The sequence below is a fragment of the Aquila chrysaetos genome, chromosome 2 (genome assembly GCF_900496995.4).
Source record: "Aquila chrysaetos chrysaetos chromosome 2, bAquChr1.4, whole genome shotgun sequence".
NCBI lineage: Eukaryota > Metazoa > Chordata > Aves > Accipitriformes > Accipitridae > Aquila > Aquila chrysaetos.
Genome location: NC_044005.1, coordinates 11938360 through 11950408, shown reverse-complemented (window position 1 = coordinate 11950408; position 12049 = coordinate 11938360). Strand labels below are relative to the sequence as shown.

General features: G+C 45.4%; 1 protein-coding gene across 3 annotated transcripts in view; it reads left to right on the top strand.

Moving 5' to 3' along the window:
* The first annotated feature begins 4143 nt into the window (after nt 1-4143).
* The window catches only part of ASPG (asparaginase), a 49306-nt gene continuing 41400 nt past the window's right edge, over nt 4144-12049 (top strand). For 2 of the 3 annotated variants that reach the window (XM_030031509.2, XM_030031516.2), the window contains exons 1-2: nt 4758-4978; nt 11517-11646. In XM_030031509.2, the coding sequence (XP_029887369.1) occupies nt 4795-4978; nt 11517-11646 (314 nt within the window). In that variant the 5' untranslated portion in view covers nt 4758-4794. Of the gene's footprint in view, nt 4245-4757; nt 4979-11516; nt 11647-12049 lie in introns of those variants that run through there. The other variant, XM_030031524.2, reaches the window with a different exon arrangement.

Here is a 12049-nt window from a genome sequence, read left to right as displayed (position 1 = left end):
GAAATACATGTTTCATGTGAACTGGTTTCTAAAGAGCTCTGTATACTGAAATTAATTGCAGATATAGTGTCACAAAGCCATCTATTTGCAATTGTGTTAATCTTCACTGATTTATAACTTCTAAAAATTCAGTTTCAGTATGATCACAGCAATACCCAGAGGGAACTGAGCCCCCAGTTCACATTTGCAGACACATTTTATGCTGTGCATTGCATTAAACCATTTTTTTTGTCTTAGAAAAAAATAATCTCAAATTGCTTTCTGTTTCTTAGGAGTAGCAATAGTGATGGGAGCCCAGGTGACATTTTCCTTGATCTTCCTGCGCAAAGAGAAAAGCCCTGGGCTGGGCCATACACGTTCTGCAGATTAACACCCTTCTGCATGGCAGGCGTTGTTGGCAGGACTCGAGCTTCTAGAAAGCCATCTTTGGGGAACAAGGACTACCAGAGATGGGTTCCATGTGACATCTTTGTCAATGGGCTTGCAAAATTATTGAGGGAGACTTTAAGTTAGGTCCATCAGTGGGTGGAAGCATACACTGGACAGGGCAACAGGGGAGGTTCTCTCCCATCCAAGGAAGTTGGACAACCAAGGGCCTGCCTCAAGTGCATGTATACTAATGTATGCAGCTTGGGAAACCAACAGGAGAAACTGGACGTCTGTGTGCAGTTGAAGAGTTGTGATGATACAGGAATTAGAGATATGATGGGAGAGTTCATGTGAAGGAAGTATGGCAATGCATAGATAGAGGTGCTCTTTCACAAAGGCAAGGAAGGTGAGGGCTGAGGCTGGTTTTGTGCTCTATGTAAAGGGTGCTATGGACGAAGGTTTACAGGCCTTTGGAGAGCTTTCTTGTCAGGATCACAGTGAGGGCTGCAATGGCAACATCATGATCGGTGCCTGCTCTAGGCCACCTCATCAAGGACAGGAGGTGGGTGAAGCCCCCTTCAACTAGGGAGAAGTCATGTCTTGATTGCAGGTCCTGGTTCTCATGGGGACTCTACAATCCCAACATCTGAGAGGGCGATGTGGAGGAGGGACAAGCAATCCAAGAGATTTTATGGGCATCAGGGACAATTTTTTTGGCAAAGGTGCTGGACAGGCTGAATACAGGAGATGCTCTCCTGGATCTGCTGCTCACAAACAAGAAGGAGCTGGTCAGGGAATGACAGTCAATGGCAGCCTTGGCTGTGGTGTCTGAGATAGCAGTGCTTAGGATTCTCACAAAAAAGGTGCAGCTGTTATTACTGGGGAAGCAGGAACTGCCACGACAGGGATTTTTCTGAGACAGCAGGTGAGTCTCAAATAAACAAGCATTGATTTATGCTGCAGCTACAAAGTAATCCATCTGTTACTAACTGAAAATTAAGCATTAATCAAACATTAGTCAAGCCTTATTAGGTATATGATACCATGAGTCTGATGCTGAGTTCTTGGCTACAATTGCTGCTATCTTCAGTTCTTGGTCTTCTTGCAACTAAGGAAAGCAAACAGGTATTACAAAATATTTCCTTTCAATCAAGCAGTTCTGTGGTATATCTGGGTGCAAGGCAAACAGGATGTGTTTCACAAACAGGCCTTCATATTACAGAAGTGAGGAAAAGATGGAGTATACTAAAGGCTGTGACTTTAGGGGAGCAGACTTTGGCTTCTTCAGCAATCCAGTAGGCAAGACACCTTGGGAGGCTGTCCTGAAGTGCAAAGGAGCCCAGGAGAGCTGGTGGATCTTTAGGGACAAATAAAAGCAGAATAATAGTCCACCCTGAAATGCAAGGTGGGACCTCAACAGGCTGGAGGAATGGGCTGACAAGAACCTCATAAAATTCAGCAAAGCCAAATGCACAGTCCTGCACCTGAGATGGAGTAACTGCATAAATCAGTACAGGCTGGAGACTGAAAAATTAGGTAGCAGCTGTGCAAAAAGGGCTTGGGGGTTCTATGGACTAGTCAGGTATGAGTCAGCAAAGGGCTTTTGCAGCAATGAAAGCTAACAGTATGCTGGGCTGCATTAGCAAGACAATTACAGCCAGCAGATCAAGGGGAATGATTACTCCCCTCTACTTGGCACTTGTGAGGCCATATCTGGAATTCTGTGCCGGGTTTTGGGCCACCCAGTGTAAGAGAGAGTTTGACAACTTGGAGAGAGTGCATAAAATTTATTTTGTTGGACTAGTAAGTCATAGAAATTGGAAGTGGAAGAAATTGCTTGGACCATCCCATAATATATTTTTACCTTGAAATTAAGTTATATTTTGTTCAAAAGTTGCAGTACAAGGTCTAAATTAAGTTCACGCAACTGGGAGCCAAAAATCCTCACCACTGTCATGGAGGAAGCATGTTCTTCCTTTGGCTTACTGAGTAACTCAGGCACTTAAGCTACATGTTTTGCCTCACGGTACTTGCGTGACAGCTCATTCTGAGCTCATGCAGACTGCTTTTCAGCAGTTACTGTCCCCAGTAACTAGTTTATTGGTTTTTAGCCAGTTACTCTGCTCATTTTGCTTTATAGTTGGCCAGTAATAACAAATCTCATGACAACAGACCTCAAGACTTACCCAATTTCCTTGAAACCAACTTCAGCCTCCTTATACTTGATCTCACACCTGATCCTCAAAAGAAACTACCATATACCTTCCAAACATGATTCTTAGAAGTAAAACCAGTATCTGAGCTACACACCAATACAGGGCTTAATACAAGTAATTTTGGTTTATGCCAGCGCTTAATCTGCCCCCCTTCCCACAATTAACCTCTTCGAGTTCCAGAGTCTGTAAGGTACACATCTCTAGCTTTTTCTGCAAAATACCTGTAACATCACCTTTTTCATCACACCTCACTACTTCCTTTACCTGCAAAATTGCCCTCTAATCCAGATGTATCAACTGTTTTTACCTATACACTAAACCCTGAATTTGTATTTAGTTTTGAAGCTTAATGCTTCTATCTTGAAGCATTTGAGTTGAAGAAGGGCTTGTATGTCTGAAAGGTTAGGAAGACCGTTACAGGAAGACAGAGGAAGATTTGAGAAACGCCTAGCACATTGTTGGTAACAAACAGGTGAAATATAAACTGGAGCTCAGATAAGCCTACAATCTAGAATAAGATGGAGATGAGTCTTCTGTTCCCTAAACTGGTAATTCACCACTCTTTCTGTTATGATATTTACTACAAATAACAGCTCTTACCTCACCAGTTCACCTTTGTAGGTACTAAGGACTGGAGGAACTACTGGTATTGTAAGACCAGAAGACATCACTGTTTTCCATAGCCATATAAATTTCAGCATTACTCCATCTATTTTGATGACACTAGCAATTCTACTACAGCATTACCATCACCAGGGCTATGGGCAATAATACTGCTACCATTTCTCATGGAGAACTGAAATATGTAGATACGTATACCTTGTCACTGTTTCCTAAACCTGTTTCTTCTATGTTCTTCTCTGCACCAGCAAAGACTCTAAAGTATCCCTACTGCATGGAAGAAGTCCATTTCAGGATCATGGAATTCAGCTCCTGGCGATAACCAGCCTTTTGCAGATATGGCCAATGACAGCAGAGATGATCATCAGGATAAACCAGACAAATATTCAGAGTTTCTGAGGTTGAAGTAATAAGCTTCCCCCTCCTCTTTGTTCTCATTTCTTTTTCAAAGGTCCCAGCTACATGACAGAGATGGTAGCGTCATATGCAAAACTGGGCATCTCTGCTGACCATTAGCTTGTTTTTCCCTCAGCACTTTTGGCAAGACTGTTGAGAAACAGAAGAAGCTATCTTTCACAACTGCATGTTGGATCTGGCTGTATCAAGAACCACTTTGTGGTCACAGGTTTCCAGGAAATACCCGTCCTTGAGAGTGACTGTCCTCAAAGGGACAGAAGAGCTCAAATAAAGGTGTTTGCGGGCTAACGCTACCATACAGTCTACACGAGAGGACTGTATATGGATGCTTGATTTAACTAAGAGATCAGTCTGGATAGGTTGTGGTTTTGCAGGCTGCTGACCGTTACTTATTCCACAGCTTTCATCTTTGCTCAAGGAGACCTTCCCGGCACAACGCTTATTTGCCGTATTACAGTTGTTAGCAGGCACTGCTGTACCAGAGTGTCCCCGTTTGGCCCAAGGCCCGATGCGCAGCCTGAAGGTGGAAGCTCTTTCCTCTCTCGTGAGAAAACCTGGATGAAAACCGAGGGTCCAGATTAGGAAGCTGAAATTGTGGGAACGAGTCGCCCCAGAGGCCAGGTAAGCAGAGGAAGTTCCCGCCTTCTTCCCCAAGAGCTTTCTGGAAAAAAGAGGGGACGACTGCAGGTCTTCCCGCCGGGCCTGACCCCGCGCCCTGTTTACCCCCCTCTCCCCCGCGGGCCTAAACCGCGCCGCTGGCTCTTCGCTTCTCCTTCAAGTATGAAGGACCTTGACGTTTCGCCCCGGGGGCTGGCGCTGCCCCGCGGCCGCAGCGGCGCAAAGTACAAGGGGTGGTGCCGCAGGCCGGCGGCGGTGCCGCCGGGGCCCGGCCCCTCTCCCTCACCTCCCCCCGGGGTGAGGGGCCCCGCCGCCCCGCGCCTGCACCTCACGGCCGCCCGCCGCCCTCGAGCGCCGGCCGCCGCCTCCTCGCGGCCCGCTCCGCGGGGCGGGCATGGCGGCTCTCCCCGCCTCCGGGGGGCAGCGCCGCGGCCCGGGCAGGCCCCACCCCGCTGCCTGCTCGGCCGGCGGGGCGGGAAGGGGCGGCACCGCAGCCGCCCTATAACTCCCCTTTCGCCGGGCGGGCGGGAGGTAGCGGTTCCTCAGGAGCGGGATGGAGGCGGCAGCGGCGGGACAGCACCCCGCGGGGCCGCGCTCTCTGGGCAGAGCCCTGGCCGGCACCCGCCCCCGGGAGCGCCCCGGCTGCCCCCCGGCCTCCGCCGGGGGCTCGAAGGGCGAGGCGCGGGTGCTGGTCATCAACACGGGCGGCACCATCGGCATGGTGCAGGACGCCAAGGGTGAGGGGGCCCCGGGCGGCGGGGGGAGCGGGGCGGCGGAGGCGGGCTCTCCCCTCAGGGTCTGCCGCGGAACCGGCCTGGTGTGGGGTGCGGGCAGGGCGCTGGGCCGGGGGATGCGCCGCCGGGCGAGCGGAGGCTGAGGCTGCCGCTTCCTTAACTAACAGCCTCGCTTTGTCAGCGCTCTCCCTGGCGCGGTGTGCGGTTCAGCATCCCCGGGTTTCTCGTAACTGGTACGGGCAACGCCAGAAGGGTGTGTGCCGTCTTCTAATCCTCTGTTCCTAGCAGCTGGTTATTTCGCTAGCTTAGCTGGCAGGTATCCTTTTGACAAGAGAGCCTCACAGCTAGTTAGAGCAGGCTTTTGGCAGAGGACAACGTGCTTCCTGAAGTGTGAGTCCTTTCTCCCCTCCTTCGCGCGCTGAAAATGAAACCAGCTTAATCGTACCAGTCGTGCAGTCTTTTTTAGCCCCAAAAGAGTCACCGTCCCGGGCTACCTGGAGAGCGTGTGCTTCGCATTCCCACTGGGAAGAGCGTGGGCTGTTGGGGGTGGTGGCCATGTCGAGGATTTTCAAGTGGTGACCTGACAGACGCAGGTGATGCAAGTGTGGCAGCATAAGTGCTGCCAAGTGTCATAACGAGCGAGATCAGATGCAACATCTGTACTCATCTGCCTCTAGGCAGACTTCTGCTGCTCTCCTACCAGGTCTTGACTTCTTTCAAGAAATCATTGAAGAGTTCTGCTTTACCTTACCAAAGGAGGGTGAGACTTACCTTGACGAAAAGGCTAGGCGTGCCAAACCCACTCCCACACAGCAGAAAAATGTTTAAATCCAAAATTGAACTCTGAGATGTCTCAGTGTACTGCCTGCATTTCACCTGAAAGCTTCTTGGGTACCTACAGATATATGCTGTGTGTTTTCAGGTGCCCATAAATGTCAGCAGGTAGGTGCCTGAACTCACCTAACACCCCCCACTACCCCCGCCCCCCCAGGCCCCCAGTCCAGAAGCTGGTTGGAGTGGCACCTGAGCACCACTAGACCCTCACTCAGTTGGCACAGATCCAAGGGATGCCAGAAGCATCAGCCAGCTAATGTGTCCAGGGAAAAGAAAGGATTTCAGCCAGGTCTGACTTGCTGCAGGGATGTGCATTTACCAGCATTGGTATAAAGGGAAAGAGGGTAGTGTATGGGGCCAGGGCGGGAGAGGGCAGCAGGCCAGTTTTGATGAACATCTATTCAGTTTCCTTCCTCCTTCACTTGGGAGGCAGTGGAGCATGCCAGGGCTTCCAGAGCCTGTGTCTGTCTAGATTCAGAAGCGTGAGTACTTGTGTTCCCTACTACAGAATATCAAGCCCCTGCCTGAAATACCATCTCAGCTACTCATTTGTAGGATTAAAACACTTGGAGCTTCACCTCAGAGCTTTCTAGACTAGATTTTTTTCTAATACATATCCTTCCTTCTCAGAAGGTGGTGGCTGGCTGATCCTTATTATTGTAGGGAAGATGCTTTAAGGGGTTTTCTGTTTTGTTTTTTCTGGCTCTCATGTTTGTGTTTAATCTAAGTTGTTAAAAAAAACAACAAAAAAACCCACCCCACCCCCCAAAACCACAAACAAATAAAAAAACCCCAAATCTATGTTTCAAATGACAGGTGGTGACTTTCCTCTCTCTGTCTGCATTGTTTATACTAAAATAATTTCCTACTTCTATTGTCTCAGCTTCTGAAATACCTCTTTTAAGCAAATAAATTAAAATCACATCTCATTCTTTTATAAATTAACTCCATAACCTTTTCTCATCTTGTATGCCTTTTTTTTTTTTTCCTTTTGCTTAAGAAGTGTCAATCATTAAAGCATGTGCAAACAATCTAACAGTTATGATCCAATGATGCTGACTTGCTATATCCTGGTGAGGGTTTCAACCTGCTTTTCATACGCAGCTCTAGCAGCAGAGCAGCCAGAGTACCTATTTCAGAATATTTGGCAGTCTTTAGTGTTCAGACAGAAGTTGGTGAAAGGGTATGGGAAAGGCAGCATGCTTCAAAGGAAAAAGTGATAGATGCTCATTTCTTTTTTTCATCAATATATAGAAAGTGCCTGTTTACAGCCATACCTAGAACTACAAGTGTTTTATTTCAAGCAAGGTGAACAGAAGTAGCTTCCCTGAGCTGCACAAAACCTTTCATAGCAGCAACTGCTCAAAGTGAAGGGATCAAGCTAGGTTTCTACCTAACTAATTTCTGTCTAGGCTTACGAGTTTTCTATGGCATTTCCAGTTGCTAGGAGGAGATGTTTTAATTTTTAAATTCAGATATGTTTGGTAGGCCTAATGTGTTCTGCAAGGAATGTGTTCCTGTGTAAAACTGCCCCCATGTACAAGACTGATACAATCATGTTCCCTGGGCTCATTGTGCATGTATGGAGTGATCATTTATCATCATGATATCTGATTGTAAACCTCCTGCAGAGGTTCTGCAGTTGACCTGTGCACGTGTGACAACTCCAGCATTTCTTGGACTTTCTGCACGCCTACAGTTTACCTGAGCAGGACTAATTTTCAGAGGATGGATAGTCTGTTTCTGTTTGTGTGAGTTGGGTGACAACCAGACTCAGTTGCAGACTCTCTCCGTGTTCATGTTTTTGCTGTCAAATAGGCCATTTCAGTGCATTTTTTAAATTTCTTCCTTCTAGTGCCTCCTACTTGTTTCCTCCTACAACAGCCTCTTTTGGCTTATTGGTAGCTCATTTCAGAAAGAGAATCTTACTGCACTTCTCAGTGAGGTTACTGTGATACTAATCTTTGCATCAAGTTTGTGTTCATGTACCTCCTGGCTGGTGCCTTCGGAAAGATCTTTTTGTTGGGCTTGTGGGCTGGATCTTTTTCCTAGCTTTTACCTGAAATATTAAGAAAGAAACCACCCAACAAATACAAGTAGAACTAAGCTAAATCCTCTTAGAAAGATTACTTATCTTGGAATAGAGTCTGCCTGCGTAACTTAGTTAACTCTCTGTCTTTTCTGGACGTACTAGACTGCCAAAGGACTGGCTGCTGTAGTCCAACCCTTTTTCTGTTTGAGACCTGTGCACCTCACCTCTGAATGCTTCAAGTGCTACAGCTGCAGAAATGAATACTTTGGAGAACACTTTCTGCTTCTCTGCCTTTGCAAAATGTAGCTGTTACTTTTGGGATCTGGCACTGCAGATGCATGTGCCATTTGTATTGATATTCCTATAGATAAAAACTGGTTTAGCAAAGTCCTCTTTATTCCTCAGCATGGAGAGTTTATTAGGATTGGGGATGATGACTTCAGCATGCTGATGTACAGTATGCTCCTTCTCCCCAGCACCTGTGGTTTCTTAGGTGCAGAGCCCCACTGACACAGCTGCATCAGACTTTTTCAGCTCCTTGTTCTCTGCTGCAGCACAGGTTATAGGATATCTTGATTGGCAAGTAGCTATAACTGTTATCTACAGCACCAGAGTGAACAGCAGAGTCCTCAACTGTAGATGAGACAGAACCATGCTTGTTCTCCTTGGCCATAGTTGCTTGTTTGCTGTTCTGCCTTTGTCCGTCCGCTTTGTGATGCCAGGGTTGGCCAGCTAAAGAGGGGCAGGACAGAAGTTGATGAGAGCTATTTGGACAAGTTGCACAGCCTGCCTCTTCTCTGCAGGGGTGAAGTTGCTTCAAATACTTGGTTAACAAGCTTGGCTCACAAAAGATGTTTTCCATGCATAATAAAGTAGAAGTGTTCTTAAAACAGTTGCACTTGAGTTCCGCTGTGTTTGCTTCTTGAAGCTGTAAAGCAGAAACACTGCTAAACGTAGATGCATTTAGGGGACTGCACAGGTTGTAAGTGGGTCATCTTGGATACATCTGCAGAATGTCTTAAAAAAAAGGTTTAAGTTCAGTGCAAGAAATTACAGAAAAATCCTGACAGATTTGTGGTTAAGAGAGGAGATGAGGAACTGCCACTTATAGAGAAGGGATTTAAGAATATTAATGTATATCAGCTGTCTGGTTCCTGGGGCAAATACAAAAATAAACAGCCTAATCCATTCTTAATATTCAGAGTAAGATGAGGATTGGACAAACAGAAAAATAATCAGAAAACACTTGAAACTGGGCTGCATTTCGGAGCCAAAAAGACTCTATGCCTAAGCGCAGCAGCAGTGGCCATTTGTGACTAAGCTAGGAACAACCTTAATAGGGAAAGCAGGGATTATAGCTGAATGAACGAAACATCCAGAGCTTGAAAGCATGTTAAGTATATTTTGAAAAACAAAGTATTCCGGCAGGAGTCCAAACAAATCCACTCAAATGCTATTGCTGTCCTGTGAGAAAGTTGGCTATGAAGAGGCCTGTTACTTCATTTAAGGCAAGCCAAGAGGGAGATTAGGGAGTTCTTAAGGATTTTTCCATCAGTTTGGAAAGTAAATGGAAAAAGACAGAAATACTATTGAAAATACTGTCTCTGTTTCGGAGTATTTTAAATAAACTTTGCTGTTTGAAGGTGAAGAAAAAAAAAATACAGATGCGAACTTGGATGAGAATTGTGTTTACACAAACAGAAGAACTAGGCAGTGAGAGAGAATTACCTGGCCTCAAATTAGGAATAAGTAGGACTAGCAGAAGTAGAATAATGAGGTTTGACAGTTTGTTCGCCATCTGAACAGGTGGTATAAAACACATTCACTGAGATTAAACTGAACTGGACAGTGAAGCCAGCAGAATCTTGAAGTCGAGATGGCACTACCTCTGATGGAAGTTCCTTGAATGAAAAACATCTCAGAAAGTCAGAATAAGAAAAACAGGGTGGCTTCTGACTCTGGATGCCAGGACTGTTGCTGTCATTCCTGAAACGGGGTATTGGGAGATGAGTTGCAAGTTAGATTCACAAATGAACTCAGCTCTATGATGCTGAGGATAGTAACATCAAAAATTTAGGTGTCTTTCTGGCTAATAGGGAATAGCATGCAGATTCCCTTTGAAATACCTGGTTGCAACCACGACACCTGCAGATCCAGCAAACACTAAATGTACTTTGGCTAGTTTAAGCCCCAACCGTTTTAGGGCCCCTGCTCACAGGTAGGGAGAGAGTGAACAGAGCTTAAGATGCATCCCCACTTTCAACTTTTTCTATTCGGCACCTTATGCGCCTTCTCTACCTTTTGTCAATTGAGACGTTAAGTCCTAGATCTGCTAATGCAAAGTACCTATTCAAGAGAGTGATTAGAGCACTTAGAGAAACCTCAGCTTCCTAGAAGAGTCTTAACTATCTCAGTATATATATAGATCTTTGTCTGTATCTGTCAGTGCTCAATACCTACTGTGGGGTTTGTTTTAGCTTCCTCTTTTATTTGTTGTTGTTTTTTTCTCTGTGGAAATGCTATTGCCGTTGACAATGAGACATAATGTGCAGCTTTCCAACATAGTCATACTAGTACCTTGCTGTTTGTGCCAATACTGCTGTAGGCTAAGAAGTTTAGGTAAAAATATCACAACTTTATTTATAGTTGTGCTGGTTTTGGCTGTGATACAGTTAATTTTCTTCATAGTAGCTAGTATGAGGCTATGCTTTGGATTTGTGCTGGAAACAGTGTTGATAATGCCAAGATGTTTTCGTTATTGCTGAGCAGTGCTTACACAGTCAAGGCCTTTTCTGCTTCTCACCCCACCCCACCCCACCAGCGAGGAGGCTGGGGGTGCACAAGAAGTTGGGAGGGCACACAGCCGGGACAGCTGACCCCAACTGACCAAAGGGATATTCCAGACCATATGGCATCATGCTCAGCATATAAAGCTGGGGGAAAAAGAAGGAAGTGGGGGGATGTTCAGAGTTATGGTGTTTGTCTTCCCAAGTAACCATGATGGAGCCCTGCTTTCCTGGAGATGGCTGAACACCTGCCTGCCGATGAGAAGTAGTGAATGAATTCCTTGTTTTGCTTTGCTTGCGTGCGCAGCTTTTGCTTTACCTATTAAACTGTCTTTGTCTCAGCCCACGAGTTTTTTCACTTTTACCCTTCTGATTCTCTAGCCCATCCCACTGTGAGGGAGGTGAGCGAGCGGCTGTGTGGTGCTTAGTTGCCGGCTGGGGTTAAACCATGACAATAGTACAAAATAATGCTCGGTGCTTTGTAAGTCTTCTGCCACTAGGTAGAGAATAGCTATGGCAAATGTAAAAGAGAATGGTAGCTTTTTGCTACAGTTGCAAAAATTGTCTTCCTGCCCCTACTGCTGATCGGTATTTGCACACAAGCAACAATTAAAAATAGGTAAAACACAAATATTTCATATGGAGGAGATTTGTAACATTATTTCTCTTAAATAAAGGATTGATTTATTTCAAGTCAAGAAAAGAACAACTGCATGGAGATTTATTGGTTATATTCAGTTTTCATGTTCTTAAGCTGGCAATAGACTGTTTAAATTTACTTTGGAAGGATGGGCAAACAGCTGTGTAACTTGACTTGCCTCCTTACTGTGCCACTTGCTTCCTTCCGTCTCTGCTCCTTTGTTTACTTCCTTTATTCTTTATCTTTAAGGACTTGCTCCTGAGGCCAATAAATTAGTAAGCAGCTTGAAAACTATGCCGATGCTGCATGATGAGGCATATGCCCAGGAAACAAAACTGAACAACTTCCATGAATTTCCAGAGAACACATTGGTGCTCCCGTAAGTACACTTTCTTTGGGGAGAGGGAGGGTTAGGAAGTATCTTGTTAATTTTCAGATAATTACATCTCCAAACATCTAATGTGAAGAATCCATTATGAGATTAGCAGAAATGCTTATATTGACTTAAAAGGAAAAAGCCTACCATGTCTGGCGTGATAGAAAATGTCTGTTTTGATATATTTGCAATGAAGCATCTTACAACTGCTTGAGAAATAACTTTTAAATTGGGCAACAAGTAACCATTCTGGGCAGCTTAGTCCTGCATTTTTTTCTTGTTTTGGATATTAATTTGCTACTGTGCAAACATACAAATAGTCTATAGAAACTGAGAAAACTGTATATACAGATTTGTATGAATTATCTTCAACATATGTCTGAAAAAGTAGCATCTAATTAATGCA